The sequence below is a fragment of the Rutilus rutilus genome, assembly GCF_951802725.1.
Source record: "Rutilus rutilus genome assembly, chromosome: 20".
Lineage (NCBI taxonomy): Eukaryota > Metazoa > Chordata > Actinopteri > Cypriniformes > Leuciscidae > Rutilus > Rutilus rutilus.
Window position 1 is genome coordinate 16,335,737 of NC_140225.1, and position 12,049 is coordinate 16,347,785.

The 12,049-nt window shown below is 38.5% G+C and overlaps 1 protein-coding gene across 5 annotated transcripts; it reads left to right on the top strand.

The window, feature by feature from the left end:
• Positions 1–1,439: 1,439 nt before the first annotated feature.
• On the top strand, positions 1,440–10,723 carry chst3a (carbohydrate (chondroitin 6) sulfotransferase 3a). Of its 5 annotated transcripts, none has more exons than XM_084391228.1 (4): positions 7,990–8,041; positions 8,134–8,290; positions 8,401–8,587; positions 8,700–10,723. In XM_084391228.1, exons 3-4 carry the CDS (start codon positions 8,508–8,510, stop codon positions 9,871–9,873), a joined length of 1,254 nt encoding a protein of 417 aa, XP_084247354.1. In that variant the 5' UTR covers positions 7,990–8,041; positions 8,134–8,290; positions 8,401–8,507; the 3' UTR covers positions 9,874–10,723. The 5 variants fall into 5 exon arrangements, with proteins under 5 accessions (XP_084247356.1, XP_084247358.1, XP_084247354.1 ...); XM_084391229.1 differs by having other exon boundaries at positions 8,144–8,290; XM_084391231.1 differs by having other exon boundaries at positions 8,144–8,230.
• Positions 10,724–12,049: the final 1,326 nt, after the last annotated feature.

Genomic DNA, 12,049 nt, shown 5'->3' on the forward strand with positions numbered 1-12,049 from the left:
GGAGAGGATAAAGTTGCAGACACGCATTGAAGAAAGACAAACTATGTTTTATTTTGTTTTAATGAACTTGCCTTCAAATAAAAATTGATCTAAACTGTGCTTTGTTTAATGTCTATTCATTCTAATTTAATAACTAATCATTTTTACAATGGAAATGAATCAATGCTGGACATGCTGGACAATGACTTTCTTCTAATCTAGAGCTGCTGTACAGCCAAAACAATCTTTGTTGCATTAATTTCCTGTTATCACCATAAAGCTGTTTTGAAACAATCTGTATTGTAAAAAGAGCTATATAAATAAAGGTGACTTGACTTGTTATCAATTTAAATAATTAAAATGTATTTATATAAATTCACTATATATATATATATAACCTTTGCTGCAAGAAAAAAATGGAAATATTAACTATTTATGAGGTAAAATTGGCCTGGTTTTTAGTCAAAATTAGATGACATTGGGTTAAACTGCAACCCAGCCTGCTGGGTTCTTTCTTTCCAATATTTACCCAGCACTGGGGTTGCTTTTAACTCAGCCATTTTTTAAGAGTGTCTAAACCTCATTTACACCGTACATTTAATGAGACAAGAACACTACAGTTCCTCAACTGCACAGCTCTGGCACTTTTATAGTGGTTTGATAAGACTCAGCTTGGCAGTATGTATCAAATCAGTATATATAGGCCTATATGATATGCTTGGATTATACAACTGCAGTTTACAATTGGTCCATTCAACAACAAAAGCGCTAAGAATTTGAATATTTTAGTCACTGTAGTTAATCGGAAAAAATATTGTGAGTAACACTGTACATCACCGCCCCCACGTGGTAACAACATGATGTTATTGCTGAATGTTTCGAGGCTCTCCCTCGTGGTACTACTAAGATATTTCAGGAGTCCATACCTCAGTCAGTCTAAGGGGTCATTCGGTGCAAAATCAGCAGCACATCAAACACGAAAAGTCAAGAGTAGCCTACACTAAATAAAACGCATCCTAGCCTGTCTGCGCCTGTTAGGCTACTCCAGGTTACTAACTGATGTTTGCCAACACTGTCATCTAAATTTAAAACTACAGAAAGACGTTTAAAAACGTACTTACACTGTTTTAAAAAATATCCAGTTTAACACCTGCCTAACTAATGAAACTTTTGGCTGAACCCATGTTACAAAGTATTTTTTAAAGGGACACTGAGTGAGGAGCGTCGTAATTCAAACAGTTGTTTTGGCCAATTATTCATGCAGTGAGTGTACGGGTTCATGTCTCCGTAAATTACCGCAGCGTGTTTTAGTTTTAGCACACCCCATCGACTCACGACAGCAAAAGGGGGGCGAAGGAATCCACGTAAGAGTGTCCCAGGGCCCTCCTCAAACAGAATAGCCCTTGTGAACACTCACACTGGGGGTTCTTATTTGACCACGTGATCGTGTATCCAAGTATAGCCCAAACTTGGAGACCCCGCCGAGTAATGGACACGTTTTCCAGCATGCTGCACCGGAGAAAAACGCAAATGGAAATACATTAATCAAAGTTTTTTTCTTCAATGTCGCGAGAGTCTGGAAATGAATTTGGGACCCTTCAACTTATGAGTTCCAGCAAAAATGCCTAAGTTGGAAGATCCTTTTCATTGAATGATCTCCTTTTGTTCGTGGAAATACGATGATCAGGGCATGAAATACGGAGTTATTAATAGGCCAATTAACTTTTTGGTGTAATTAGCGTTTTCACTCACGTAGATAAGTGCAGTGGGCTACTTTTGAGTCTTCATATACGCACAGGAACAATGTGTACCGGTCGCGATCATTCAGGCTGCTCCAGATGAACCACTGGAGACTCGTTCAGTCAGTGAGGTAAGATTTTTTTTTCTTTCAGTAGCCTAAGGTCGATGATATACTTTTTTTTTTTTACCACAGTCGCGCTGTAATAACTTTAATACTGCCAAAGTTCTGTAAATAGCACAACTGCAACAGTCTGTTGTCAGTCAGTCTTGTGTTATTCTTCTTGCAATAATTGTAGCCATATGATGAAATGACTGTGACTGAGTTAATTTGAGGATTTTGTCATTTCAAAAGTATCACAGAAAAACACAGCTTGATATAAAACGGTTTTGTGGACCAATTTTTAACCACTCTAATCTTAAAGCTGCAATCTAAAGATGTATGATAGAAGATGCAATGCATATACAGTTTTTTTTTATTCGTCTACATAAAAAAAAAAAAAAAATTAAGTTGTATATTTCTTTTTTTCTTCTTTTTTTTTTTTACAATGCAAATATTATGTTACCATACTGTTTAGTAGTTATTTTATTTAGTAGTTAGATTGTTGTCATCATGCTCAATCTTCTGTCCACAATGATTACTTCAAAACAGCAAGTGAAAGAATAGTGTGTCCTTAGTATGTGTGTGCATGTGCGTGTGAGTGAAGCCATTTGGTGCCACGTCTCTTTAATCAGAAAGAGCTCTATTTCCAACTATGTTTACACACACAAGGAATTTGTCTTGGTGACAGTAGCTTCCAGTGCAGGGGAACGTATAGACATATTGTTGACAGATAGGAATTAGGCAATAAAAATGAAATATAACACAATTATAATATTATTTAAAAAATAAACAAATAACACAATATAGTACAGTAATAGAAATATAGAAAAAAAATAATAGATTTGAATGTACAGATATGTTATTTTACAGATGTATAGTTCTGAGATGTAATGTACAAATTTACAGTTATAGAGACAATGTACAGTCTTGGGAGTTTTACAGTTCTTAGCCCTTTTTCTCACTCTGGAGGTGTAAAGATCTTGGAGACTGGGCAGGGGGGCACCAATAATTCTCTCAGCAGTCCTGACTGTTCGATGTAGTCTTCTGATGTCTTATTTTGGTAGCTGAACTAACCCAGACAACACAGGACAGACTCAATGACAGTCAAGTAGAACTGTGTCCATCAGCTGTAGAACCTCCTCAGCTGGCGAAGGAAGTACAACCTCTGCTGGGTCTTTTTCACTATGGAGTCTATGTGAGTGTCCCACTTCAGGTCCTAAAAGATGGTAGTGCCCAGGAACCTAAATGACTCCACTCATGACGGTGAGTGCTGGGGGGTTTCTCCTGAAGTCCACAATCATCTCCACTGTTTTGAGAGTGTTCAGCTCCAGATTGTTATGACTGCACCAGACAGCCAACTTTTCAACCTCCAGTCGGTAAGCAGACTCGTCACAGTTTTGGATGAGGTTGACGACTGTGGTGTCATCTGCAAATTCAGGAACTAGACAGAGGGGACTTGTGCAGTGCAGTCGTTCGTGTACAAGGAGAAGAGCAGTGGGGAGAGCACACATTCCTGAGGAACACCAGTGCTGATAGTGAGAGTCCTGGATGTGAGTTTCCCCAGTCTCACTTTCCCTCTGCCTGTCTGTCAGGAAGCTGGTGATCCACTGACAGATTGGGGCTGGCACAAAGAGCTGGGTCAGTTTGGCTCAGACGATCAGGCATGATGGTACTGAAAGTCGAACTGAAGTCCACTACTAAGATCCTTGCGTAAGTCCCAGGTCTGTTGAGATCTTGCAGGATGTAGTGCTGTCCCATGTTGACTGGATCATACACAGACCTGTTTGCTCTGTAAATGTCCTTCAGATGTCCTTCAGGTGTTATCTCTCCAATAACATTAAGACCAGTGATTAGTTTTTTTGGGGAATGATAGAGGAGCGTTTGAAGCAGCTAGGAATTGTTGAAGATCTGCATGAAGATAGGAGCCAGTTGTTTAGCGCAGGCTTTTAAACAGGCAGGTGAAACGCCATCTGGGTCTGAAGCTTTCCTAGTCTTCAGTTTTTTGAAGACCCGGCTCACGTCCTCCACACAGACCATAAAAACAGGTCAAATGGCAGGAAGGGGGTGGCAGGAGGTATTGGTGTATGTGTGAAGCGCAGATCAGAGCGGGTGTAGGGTGTGAGACTGGGAGGTCTCATTTAATGTATACATTCTGTGATACGTCCATGACAAATGCACCCCTGTTCCCATTCCCCTCCTCCACCGCTGCTACAGCTGCAACTTGTGGGTCCAAGCAGCACAAGTGAGCCTGTCACTGGTAATAGTGGATTTATCTCATATAGAAGAACTCCAGCTAAACACTGCCTATCTCCCAGAAGGCGCTACCACGCACTGCTGAACCGCAAAGCGCTCAGTAATGAAACAAGACAAAAACACAAGGATGAAACATGATCCCTGGCCCCAGACAGCACACACCTCTCTGATACCCATGCTAACTCACTTCCTGTGTCATGTTTTCTGACAGAAAATGACACTAGATTATATCCATGTAATACTCCTGGATAAAAACTGGTGCTATCCCAAAGGTTTAAAATGATTGACCATATGTCATAGACCAGTCTGAATGCATCAGATGCACTGTATTTTATTGTAAAAAGATACTGATGTGCATCTTCCATTTCTAGGGGAAAAAATCAAGTATTTTTACACAAAGAAAATTAAACCGAAATACTGCTATACAGTAAGTCTATTTAAGCACCCCCCCCCCCCCCCCCCAACACATCTATAAGGCTGTAAGAGAAGCCATTAATGTAATTTGTATGGGAATGATGAACAGAGTGATGTCCGTTTCTGCTTGAGCAGATCATCAGATTTGTCAAATGCTCCAGTGGTTTTTGAATATGTAAAGATCTCAGCTCAACCGGCGTGCCTGACAGTTTGACGGCTATGGCATAATAAGCCCACATAATTGGTTTATATTTACTTAGACTGCACACTATCATTCCTTGACGGCTCGAAAACTGTGTCATATCCAAATGCTACTCTTTGTGCAGACAAATTGCATGGCATTTCTGCATGGCATTTACCTATGACAGTTTTCCCACCGGTACACGTCTTACTTCACGACTGCAATATTGCACTGTCTCTCCTTGCGTTTTTAGCATAGTTTAGGAAAATGTCACATTCATAAAAGCCGCTGTCTGGCAGAGGTCTGGTTGGATTATTTGCACAGATGTATTCTTGATATGGTCCAGATTAACCCCTGTCAACTGGTGTTATTTGCCTTACTGTAAAGGTACACATTGCTGGTAAACAACAGTCCTGAACAGAGCTATGGCAGGTTATGGCAGCTCATCCACTTAAAGCCATTCAGTGGGGTTATCTGGGGTCAAACATGCTCTAAAGCTATTGGTTTTATTACAATGGAACTGCCCAATTTATTTAGTGGTGTAATGGTGTCTTTCCTTTACCATTTCCCTACAGGAAACAGTTCCATTACATTATGAGTTTTTATACTCAGTACAAATAAAGAGCCTGTTATACATACTTTAATACTTTCCTTAGAACTGTCATAAAGCCTATTTAAAGCTCTGTATTCAAATCTCGAAGTATTTACCTTTTAAATCTAGTGATACAACTTTTACGAGGAAAGAAACCTCCAAACAAAGGTTAATTAAACAGGTAAACCAAAACTACCCCCACAACATGCAGTACAGCGAACAACTGGCTTGTGGAATTCAGAGGTCCTGAACCCTCGGTGAAATGGCAGCTGAGAATTTATGTGTAGTTACTGTCAGCTTTCCTAAGATGGATGGAAAAGTACATTAAATAAATTCTATACAACAACAGATCATTTTAAACCCATCATGTTGTTTATCACAAACTGTATAGGCTACCTAACTCTTTTCTCAGAAAATGAAAATTGTTCATTGTCAAACAAACAAAATTCCACATCTGGTTTCCAAGATTTAATAAAAACATTTCAGTCTTGTTGCAATAGGAAGTGTCATTTTCTTTTTGACTGTGGGTTGCCTAGAGGCAGAACCAAAGCTTCTGAGTTATGATTTAGTTTCCTGTTTGCTCCTTAGAGTTTTGCTGTGAAGCTTGTGGATCACTCCATTCTCATTCGGATAGATTACCTTTTTCATCACAATAAATGCTGTTCTTTTAAAGGGGTGGTATAATGCCCTTTTCAAAAGATGTAAAATAAGTCTTTGATGTCCACAGAGTGCGTATGTGAAGTTTTAGCTCAAAATACCCCACAGATATATTTTTTTATAGCATGTTAAAATTGTCACTTTTTGAGGGTGAGCAAAAACGCAATTTTTGTGTCTGTCCCTTTAAATGCAAATGAGCTGCTGCTCCCAGCACAGGGGGAGGAGCTACAACAACTTGTGTCCTTTTACCTCACACAGACATGCACTAAAAATGTCAAAAACTTTTAGCCTTTTATGTTCAAACCGGAGTCAGACAATGATGGAGAGACTCAAGAAGAAGTGATAACATGTAGAATGCAACAGGCCATTTCTGAATGTTTAGTTGATGAATTTATGTAGCCAGCGCCGTAGCTAGAGGATTCAGGGCCCCCTGAAAAAATACTGATGTAGGCCCCCACCACCCTCCACCAATATCATATACTGTACAATAGATGAGCATGGAGGCCCAAATATAACAGAGGATGGTGATGTTGTTGTAAAACCTTTATTTTGAAAGTTAAAAGTTTATATAAAAATTACAACTAATAAAAACTAACAAAAAGCAAGAAATTGTTCAATTATAATAAAACCAATTTTAAAAAAGTAACAGCGAAATAATGTTTTTTTCCCATCAGTCTGTTATAATTCAGAAATCAAAAAGTAAACATTTAGAAATTGACAAGAATGTAAAATAAAATAATTGATTGTCTTATTTTTTTAATAAAGATAATATGGAACTGGTAATATTATTAAATAAAGCTAATAAATGTATTCATCCAAGTGCAGTTTGTTGTGTTCGTGTTGTCTTGATGTAATAAATACATCATCAGCCGGCAGGTCAGGTGCATAATGCAATGCGTCGTGACTCATGTCAATTTTTTAACTCCCGTTACAATAGTGTAAAAAGACAGTAATTTTGACCACGTAATCATTTGGTCGATTGTGGTGCGCCCCGATAATGAAAAGTGACAGTACCCGGCAGGCTGTAGATGGTAGTTTTCTTATTCCCAGCGAAATAACAATACAACCTGTCTTTAAGAACGTCTTTTTATCGACTGGGATACAACAACTCTCCTGGCCTCCCTCTCCTTCTTTTCATGGCGTTTCTGGTACCCTGATTTATGTTCTTTTCCCCAACATTTTTCAGTCAGTCAGTCTCCTGCTCTTCCACCAGGTTCATCGTTAACTTCAGGCACTGCCGCCTCAACTCTGATTGGTTCTGTTCACGAGCTGGGGTGGGACTTACAATTCTATTGGGTCTGTCTGTCACTGACTGAATAATTAATAAATACTTTAGATCAGACTAAACCATTTTTAGGGAGGTAAGAGAAGCAGATATTTTATACAATCTCTAAATCACGTTCCCGGGGGAGGGGTTTATTTAAATTCTAGGGTTGGTGATGTCACTAACCCGGGAGGCCTTTGTTGTAGTCCTTAAAAAACTATTTCTTTAAAAGCAAATATCTTCCTTTGCTTTGAACTTTGAGGGCTGTAACTTTGCAGATGTTGTTTATACTCAAACATCAACATTACACACTAACTAAAGTTAGAAAAGTAAAATTATAATCAACCACCCCTTTAAACTTTCTATTCATCAAAGAATCCTGAAAAAGGGGTCAGTCTCCACAAAAATATTAAGCAGCACAACTGTTTTCAACATTGGAGTTATGGCTAAAAAGGGACTATTTAGCTTGCCATCACATGAATAAATTACATTTTAAAATATATTTAAATTGTAAATTGTATTTGTAATCATATTTCACAAATATTAATTTTTTTTTTTTACATTTTTTATTAAATAATTGCAGCTGTCACAGGTGGTTATATAGAAAGTAGCACATGAATAAATACGAAACAACAATCCTTTAATAATAGACCAAACAGGAACACGTGAGAACTACAGACAAACACAACCAACACGTTAATGAGACACAGAGGGAAACTCAGGGCTTAAATACACAGGGACTAACGAGTTAATTAAAGAACAACAGGTGAACGGAATACACAATCAAACCCACTTCTGGGTCAAACGACAGGCACAGGGAAAACAAAGCCAAAACACAGCATACATGTTACAGCAGTCTTGGTGAGCACAAAAATATGACCTAAATCTTTGACCGACGCTTTAAATACCATTATATTTCAGCATTAAAATGTTAAAGTAGAACTGATTCATAGTGATCCACAGTAAGCAGTTACCAAAAAGGGAGACATTGTGTTCTGTGGACCTCATCATCATCTCTCATCATTCCACATTAGTGGAATTACTGGACAGGTGATGACAGTACAGGCTGCTTGTTTGGGAACAAAGCTGAAATGTCTCCTGTGCCAAACGGTATAAATCTGTCACCGCTTGGAATCAATACTTAGGGCTGGTGTGTTAGTGAGTTTTATATCTGTGTGGAAATGGTGCCAACACTCTTGTCTTGATTTTGTTTATTGCAGATGAATTGTAGACCCAGGTTCTGACATGAGATGAACCCAAAACAGTTGGCAGCAGCGACTATTTAGAAGTCTGTGGAGGCATTTCCTAAATAGAAATTAATTTGAGAATGAGGAACAAGTATGCAGTCATCATTATCTGCATTGTGGCACTTGTCATCATTGAAAAAGAAAACAACATCATTTCAAGGTGAGAATGCTTGAATTCATTGAAAATAATTATTCATTCTGAGCTGCCCAGAAATGATATTTATTTAAATGATTTTTAAAAATGAAATTGTATTTAATTTTAATATTTGCAGGGTCTCAGACAAGCTGACACTCCGACGGAACATACAGACGCCCGAGCCTCCAGTGCCCTACAATGGTCTGGTAGTAATGGAGGACAACAGTTCCTATCCAGAGGGCATTTATTCTGAGAATGGCACTCAGGCAGGCCGGAAGCACATCCTCTTGATGGCCACCACTCGTACAGGATCTTCCTTTGTGGGCGAGTTCTTCAACCAACATGGTGGCAACATGTTTTACCTCTTTGAGCCACTCTGGCACGTGGAGAGGATGCTATCGATTGGCAAGAGTGGCACAAATGCTAGCACTTCTGTTTGGGTGTACAGGGATGTCCTGCAGCATCTCTTTTTGTGTAACTTCTCCATGTTGGAGCACTTCATTAACCCTCCTCCACAGGACCACGTCACCGCTGCCCTGTTCCGCAGGGAGTCCAGTATGGCCCTGTGCGAGGAGCAAGTCTGCACTCCGGTCGTGAAAGACATTTTTGAGAGGTACCGCTGCAGGACGAGGCATTGCGGACCACTCAATCTGACTTTGGCGTCTGAGGTCTGCCTAGAAAAACAGCACAGGGTGATCAAAACAGTGAGGGTCCGGCAGCTGGACACACTTCGTTCTCTAGTAGAGGACCCTCGGTTGGATATCAAACTCATACAGTTGGTGAGAGATCCTCGAGCCATCCTGGCATCGAGGATGGTGGCCTTTGCCGGTAAGTACCGGAACTGGAAAAGCTGGGCTGTGAATGGGGACGTGCCTATAGAGGACGAGGAGGTCAAACGTCTTGAAGGAAACTGTAACAACATCCGCATCTCCGCCGAGTTGGGCTTGAGTCAGCCTGAATGGCTGAAAAACCGTTATATGCTAGTACGTTACGAGGATATCGCCAGGTACCCCATGCAGAAAGCAGCAGAAATGTACAATTTCACTGAGATTCCGATGACGACACAAGCACGGGACTGGATCCTGAGGAACACTCATGCATCAACGGAGGCAGGTGGCGTGTATTCCACCCAAAAAAACTCATCAGAACAGGTGGAGAAGTGGCGGCGTAGTATACCATTCAAACTGGCCCAAGTTGTACAGAAAGTTTGTGGACCGACCATGAAACTCTTTGGGTATAGGTTTGTAGACAGTGAACAGACACTATTAAACAAATCTTTTAGTTTGCTTGAAGAAAAACATTTTATTTAGTCATAGATTACATTTCTTTGATGCATTCATTGTTAAAGGAAAACCAAGCGTGAAATGTGACAAGGTTTTCTTTTTATACTGAATGTGGACTAAAAAAATATGCATGGCAGAGACACACTGGCACACTGTAACACACTGGGACATTTGTTACACTTAGGTACTTGTGGCATGCATCACCTGACTTATTTGAACATATACCCTCTTGGAAAAGCTATAACTGATTTTATGAGTTATTGATTTAAGATGTTTCCATTTGAAAAAACAAAGTTTGATGAGGACAAAAATCATCCATACTCATAAGATGAGACATGATCTGCCTGTGAATGTGTGTGTGTGTGTGTGTATATATATGTGTGTGTCTAAGAACAGCATTTTTTTTATTATTCTGAAAAGAAACTAAAGGATCATTATTTCACAAAAAGGGAAGCAAGCAGAAATCTTATTTATGTGCGGACAGCAGAGTTAATTTAAATTGCTTTGCTAACATTAAAGCCCAAATTTGGCGTTGTCAAAATTTGTCATCTCTCATTATTGTAGGATGTAAAACATTCTAAATGTAACTGGATATTACCAGATGTGAAACTGTGGTACATCCACTGTGTGAAGAGACAGTCAGTATAAAAAGCAGCTTTTGACAGCCAGCTGTGATCCTGAAGCACAACAGTGACATTGTTCTGTCTCTCTCTAAAAAAGGCACAGAATAGGCCGTTGTCCATGCAGTTGACTTTTTTTTAAATATATATTTAAAAAAACAAAAATAGAATCTGAAGAGTAAAGGTTGGAAAATAAAAATGTGCATTTAAAGTTTATGCTTAGAAACTGAAGTAAATGGTATTAAAACAAACATTTTATAAAAAAAAAAAAAAAAGAGAGATCAAAATACTTTATTTCAAAAGCAAAATACTAAGGAGAACGCCAAAAATATTCCAAGAGAAATATTGGTAACTCTTTACAATAAGGTCTCATTAGTTAACATTAGTTTATTTTATTTATTAATTTATTTTTGTAGGACAAGACATAAGACAATACCGTAAATACAAAACAAAACAAACAAACAAAGAAAAAATAAATACATATACATGTAATAAGAGGAAAAATAAGAAAAATAAATCAATGAAAAATATGAAGGGGACAGGAAAATTATATATATATATATAATATTAATAATAAAATTTTTTATTTATATACACTGTAAAAAATCCAACTTACATTTTGAATGACAAATTCAGTTTTGAAAGTTTATTCAACTATTTAACATGAAAAAAGTTGAGAAAAGTTGAGATAACTTATACACGTAAGTTGAGAAAACTCAAAGTTTTCTCAACTTTTTTTTTTTTACAGTGTAGCACCTTTCCAACACCCAAGGTCGCTTTACAAGGAAACAGAACCAAATCAACATCAAAGCACAATACACATACCAAGGGCAGAACGTAATTACAGAAGTCGCTTACAAAGTTAGGTTAAAGATACAAACAAAGAGGAATTCAAACAAATAACATATCCATAACAAGGTACAATTTACAGACTGAGAGCTGAAGAGTAATATTCAGAGCAAAAAAATTGTTTTTAAGAGGTTTTTGAAGGAGAGAAGGGTGGATGTTTGAAGAATGTCTTGAGGAAGAGCATTCCACAACCTGGGAGCAACAACACTGAAAGACCTGGCTCCCATAGCCACCAGACTAAACTTAGGAGTGACTAACAATCTTGCACTGGAAGAGCGTAAGGTACAAACAGGAGCATAAGGCTGAAGTAAGTTGGATAAGTAAGTAGGACCGAGGTTATGGAGAGCTTTATAAGTGAAAAGTAGAACCTTGAAGTTTATATGCAAGGAAACCGGAAGCCATATTTAATATGGGCAGCATGGCATACTCAGTCAGGGCACAGTATTTCGATCTAGACTGTGACTGGTATGTATTTGGATTTGGTTTGCGGTTCCCCTCTTACCCTCCCGGGGTGAGCTGGTCCATTACACAGCCTCCTTCAAAGCTTCTCCCAAACCCTGAGGGGAAGTCAGTTTATTAGGGAGTTAGTCTATAGTAAACTACTTCAGTTAACATGAACTAAAAATTAACAATACTTCTACAGCATTTCTTAATCTTAGTTAATGTTAATTTCACCATTTACTAATACATTATTAAAATCTAAAGTTGTATTTGTTAACATTAGCAAATGCACT